The sequence below is a fragment of the Lycium barbarum genome, chromosome 9 (genome assembly GCF_019175385.1).
Source record: "Lycium barbarum isolate Lr01 chromosome 9, ASM1917538v2, whole genome shotgun sequence".
Taxonomy (NCBI): domain Eukaryota; kingdom Viridiplantae; phylum Streptophyta; class Magnoliopsida; order Solanales; family Solanaceae; genus Lycium; species Lycium barbarum.
Genome location: NC_083345.1, coordinates 19,155,273 through 19,161,120, shown reverse-complemented (window position 1 = coordinate 19,161,120; position 5,848 = coordinate 19,155,273). Strand labels below are relative to the sequence as shown.

The window sequence follows — 5,848 nt, the reverse complement described above, 5'->3', positions numbered from 1 at the left end:
CTTATTGATTGTTTGGTTTGTTGTATTAAAAGTAACATGCATTGCATAACTTTTAAGAAAAAGTTATTTGTTTACAAAAATACCCTCCACCTTATGTAGTAGAAAAAGGGTTTTGAGAACCTCAGGGCTATTTTAGTCAATTTCACAGTTTTATCCTGGGATAAGTTATCCCAGAATTACTATTCCACCCTCTGATGGTATAAGTTATTCCAGCACTATTTTTAATCCTGGGATAACTTATCCCATAATTAATAACCAAATAAAGAATAAGGTGGTACTAAATTTTTATCCCATCACTATTTTTGCTAATCCATTGTACCAAACCATTCCTAGTGTACTATATCTTTTCACTTTGTTATTCTTTTCTATTGTACTTTTTATTTTTTGTGGTTGGATGTCCTCAGATATTTTGTAATGAAATTGACTTATTTCCATAATGGGGTAAAAGAATTTATACGGTCAAGTTATCTAAATAATAACTACAGATTATTATTTATAATTAGTGGAATTAGTAGCCTTAAAAAATTAGATAGATGACAACGTAAATTACACTGATACTTACTTTTAAAACTATTTTATGTATATTATAAGTTAAATCTTCTTGATTTTGGTTTGTAAGTTTCGAAGGAGATGTTTGAAGTATCACCTAGAAGGCGGTAGTTATGCCCATTTCAAAACAAAAATATTGCTTAGCAAACAGCCAAACAGAGTCACATTTCAACAACTGTAACAACGAATCAATAAATTGTAGGAACGAACAGACAAAGCAACAAAATAAATAAATAAACATTGGATACGCTTTTGACAGACGAAAAAAAGACGTGTAGATTCTCAGTTGGCTTTTGTTCCTAAAAGAAGCAGTTTAGGAAAAACAAACTGTGTTCGAAATGATATGATTATTCTTGGATTTTCAGACAATTCCAATTGTTCATAGTACATTTTTTATAGGTTTAATACGTTCCTTAAACTTGCCAGTAAATAAAGACTAGGACTTATTTTAATTGAGTACCTGAATATATAATAAAGTATTCCTTTTGACACTTACGGTTTAAATTTTGAAAAAACTTTTGTTTGTATTCTCAAACATCTATTAAATAGCTAAGTTAACCTTATAAAATATATCATTACCTTTAAGTATACATATTAGCTTCAATTGGAATAGACCTGAGGCTTTATGACTTATAATTAAAGGAGGTGACATATGTTAAGTGTTTGACTTAAAGTGTCTTATAGAAATACTTTCAATTATATTGGAACAAGCTTTAATTCAAATATCTAACTAAAATTTATTATCAAGCGTAAGGGGTTGTCTATATATTTTTCGCATATAACAATACTTGCATATAAAAATAACAAGGACATGGCCATAATCAAAACACTAACGTAGCACAAAATAATGAATTAATTAAGCAATTCCCACAGGAAATTTCATGGAAGCCCACTTAACCTACTAATCCATTTACCTGTCTCTCTCTTCCCTCCTATATCCATCTCGAATTATTGGGTTCGAAATTTATTATTTTTATTTTATTAGTAAACTTGAATACATATAAGGTCTAAATAAAATTACTGCGCTCGAATGAACCCGTAATTTATATAGTACGTCAACCTCGAATGATAAGTGGACATTTCTTTAGAGGGGAGGCTCTGGTAGAGAAAGGGTAAGGAAGGACCTAATGAGAATTAAACGAGTCATACACCTATAAGATATACTATACGATATAATGTAACACCTACAGATAAGTCACAACTCAATTCTCCCTAAGATTTGGATTTAATCAGTGACTATTGCAACTGTGCAATTAAGTTTAAACGATTTTTCACCCTATAATCTCCTTCCCAATTTTCACTTCTCCTCTCCCCTATATATAATTTTAAAAAATAATTAAAAACGACTAAAAATATTTCTTCATGATCCCAAGTTTGTCGGCAATAGGTCTTGCAACTAAATGGCATTTAGGGGTTGATTAAAGCCGTAATTGTTAGGTATTAGTTTCCAATATCTGTGGAGAGTTCTTTAGGATAGACTTCATTCAAATGAAGTATCTTTAAATTGAATTACACGGAAAGGGGAAAAGAGAAGACGAGACTGAATCAATCTAACAAACAATACTATGGGAATTTGTCAACTGTGTAAATAATATGGTAATTGTGTGAACATGCCCAACTTTAGTCAATTTTGTGCCAAATAATGTATTTCAGTCATGTCGAGACTAGAAAAAGCACCCAAAAAAGTTTGCATTTTGGTCATAATAGGAATTGAAGTACTCTTAATCTAACTAACCTACAAATAGACGCTAGTTTAACGGAAACTATACTAGTAACAAAAACTTGCAAATTAGAGGAATAAAAAACTTGATACTTCACATGAGACCTCTTCAGCTGCCTTTCTTTTGAAAGCCATAGAACACAAATTTCACTATATTGTAATTAATGTGAATCGAGTATTCAATTTTGAGTCAATAACAAACCTTTTCCTGCTGGAAAATGCATACTGATTTCACTCTAAATCCAACGACTTAGAATAGTAAATCACGTAGTAATAACTTCCTGTATGTGTATTCTTCGACACCACATGTAGAAAGAAAAAGTTGAATGGTACCATGGACCTGGTCAAGCAACCATCAAAGTAATGGAGTTGTTAGATCAATTAAAAACTATTGCTAATAATCCATCTGTAGATGACGCAGCCCCAAAAAGTTGTCAATACTTTAAACCTAAATATTGAAATACTATGTTCATTCTTCCTCTATCTTTATTTTCAAAGTGACAGTAACACCATCCTCCTCTCCATAATAATCACCTAAAATAAACTTAAAATTCGAATCTAGCCGTAGATTATACCATACTGTAATCTTATAATACTTGTTTAAAAATGCATTTTTGTATCATTCAGATGAGAACAATGTAACATATAATATTCAAATACCAAAATATTAACATTACATCACCATCAGCCATTTTGGCATTCATATTTATCTAATCAATCATCATATCGTTCACACATTATTAATTAGAGCAACCTCATACACACCATTATTCTCAGTTTGTCAAAGTTCTTTCATCCCAAAAAGAAACAAAGCATGGACAGACTTGTTAAGCCTGAATTGGAGGAACTCAAACTCTGCTTCAACAAAGGCCAAAAGTCTTCTGCAACTTTCAAGTTAAGCAATCTCATGCACACCATGTCTGTAGCTGTTGGTCTTTCTACCACCAGGCCTTCTGTTTTCTCTTTTTCACATCCATTTACTATTATTCCTCCCCTCTCCACAGCTTCCTTCACTCTTTTCTTGACTAATTCTTGTGATCAGCCTCCTCTTTCGACCCCTTTGGACACCATTATGGTTAAGTCATCGATGCTTCCTACTGGTAAAGCCAGTCAGGATGATCTTCGCCGTCTTTTCTCAAGAACTGGATCACATATCTTCAAAGATGCCAAGATTCCCATATCCATTGTCGGTCCACAAGTTGTGGAATTTCTTCTTTCATCCAATTCTTCGGTTTCATCAAACACTTTATTGGATGTCAGTTTGCTTCTACCAAAAGCCTTGTCTATGTGTAGTGGCTGTCAGCTTGATTCACTGCTTAAATCTGCTGCCAAGAATGGAAATTCCAACTGTCTTTCAGCTTTGATTGAGGCTGGTTCTGATGTTAATAGAAGGGATTTAGATGGGGACTCCGCTATGTCACTGGCTGTGAAATCTGGAAATCTTGATTCTGTTCAGGTCCTGATTGAGTCTGGTTATACTATTAACAACTCTTTTGATAGATTTCTGCATTATGCAGCAGCCATGGACCGCGTGGACTTGATGGAGATTCTTTGTTTGGGTTATGCTGACATAGATTTGAACTCATTTGATTCACAAGGTAGAACTCCCCTTCACATAGCATCGATTCATGGACATGTTGAGGTAATTCAGTTTCTTGTTTCAGTAGGGAGTGATACAGATATGTTAGACTCTAAAGGTTGGACTCCTTTGCATTTTGCTGCTCACCAAGGCCATGTTGAAGCAGCTGGCTTCTTACTGAATCATTCCAATTTTGCAAAATATGTTGTGACGAAACAAGGGAAGACTGCCTATGAGCTTGCTATCGATAAGGGCCACTCCGAATTGTATGATCTTTTACAATTGGGAGACACTCTGCATAGGGCTGCAAGAAAAGGGGATGTTGCTAATATCAAGAAATGTATCGCTGAAGGGGCGAATGTGAATGGAAGAGATCAGAATGGTTGGACTCCTTTGCATAGAGCAGCTTTTAAGGGTAAAATTGATGGGGTAAAGGTATTGGTAAAGCATGGAGCTAAGCTTGATGTTGTTGATGATTGTGGACACACCCCGCTTTATCTTGCTATTGAGGCTGGACAAAAGGAAGTCACGATGTATTTAATTGCTCAAGGTGCTAAGGCTAATTTGAAGAGCTTTAAAGCTAAAGGAGTGGTTTCTTGTGATTTGGACTGTTTCAAGAGTCATCATTCACATCTACATACTTACAAGTTTGTATAATCAAGAGCAAAACGGAGCTTAACTCAATCGCAACAGGCTCTTGTATATTTTTTGGCTAATGACGTTTTGTAGACTTCTTTTTACTACTTTTATAACTTGTATAATCTGAATAGCCTTGAAATGTTGGGAGGCAATCATGTTCTGTTTTTGTAAAATTTGGAAAATAGGATTTTTTTTTACTTTTGGCACTCAAAAATTTTGAATTCTTCTCAATTGGAATGAGTAAGTTCATTATTGATAGAACTAAAGGATATTACTCCTAATTTGTATATTCCAGTGTTAGTGGTTGGTTTATAATTTGAAGCCGAGAAAATACTCAAACCTGGAGCTCCAGTTGTTTCTTTCTTTGCCATTTCAAGGCTTTACTCTTGAAATAAATCTTCAAATGCATATAGTGTAATTTTTTTGTTGTGTTGATGTGTATGTCATAAGTTTTGTTGTTTGTTCTGTCATTGATCTTTCTATTTCTTTCTTTTTCTTCTGCTGATTCCAGTCCACTCATTTCATTTAAGACATCAAAATTGGAATCTTTGATTGGACTAAGCGGCAACCCTTATTGTGGAAGCAGACGCTTTCATTCTGGTCCTCCGCCAGCAAGGAGCCTTTGGAAAGCAGGAATTCGGACTTTTGGTACTCAATAACCTTGAGTTCTTCTCTTCTAAAAAATATGAGAATAAGAATTACTCCTGATATTTTTTTAAAATTATTTTCAGTTAAATGCTTGGTTGATAATTAGAAGCAGGAAATACTCAGACTTAGATCTCCAATTCTTTCAACTTTTAGCCATTTTAAAATTTGAGACTGCCTATAAAGCACTGAGGAATACAAATTCAAGAATAAGGAAATAAACTTGCACATGCAGAATGAATCTGTATGTACAAGGGCTAGCTGGAAAACTGGAGTTGTTTCTACTGAATTCAGCTTTTTGATTGCATTCTTGGAATACCAAACACGTTCCTCTAAGAAGCTTGTGCTAACAATTATGTAGAGAAACTGAGAAAGGTCCAATTGATCAAATCACAACCAAAATGGCGTAGGAAAGTAAGAAGGTGACTCAAACACATGGTCCTAACAGAAGCTATTGAACATTCTAAACTAAAGAGACAGGCTTTTGCTTAAACTAGTTGTGGATGACATTAGACACCTAGTAGTAATACAATACGTTGATAAAAGATCGATGATGATGATATCGAAGCAAGGGGGTATCTTGAAATGCATATTGCAGACTTGCACTAGTATTACTTGTGTGGGAACAAGACAAAAAACCACTTTTTGGGTTCAGCAACGTAGTTCTGATTCTTTATTCTCCTTATCTTCTCGTGACTGGCAGAACTATCAATGAT

The 5,848-nt window shown here is 34.1% G+C and overlaps 1 protein-coding gene across 1 annotated transcript; it reads left to right on the top strand.

Moving 5' to 3' along the window:
• The first annotated feature begins 3,083 nt into the window (after window positions 1-3,083).
• On the top strand, window positions 3,084-4,505 carry LOC132611725 (protein VAPYRIN-LIKE-like). Its single transcript, XM_060326109.1, has one exon. The coding sequence runs from the start codon at window positions 3,084-3,086 to the stop codon at window positions 4,503-4,505; it is 1,422 nt and encodes a 473-aa protein (XP_060182092.1).
• Window positions 4,506-5,848: the final 1,343 nt, after the last annotated feature.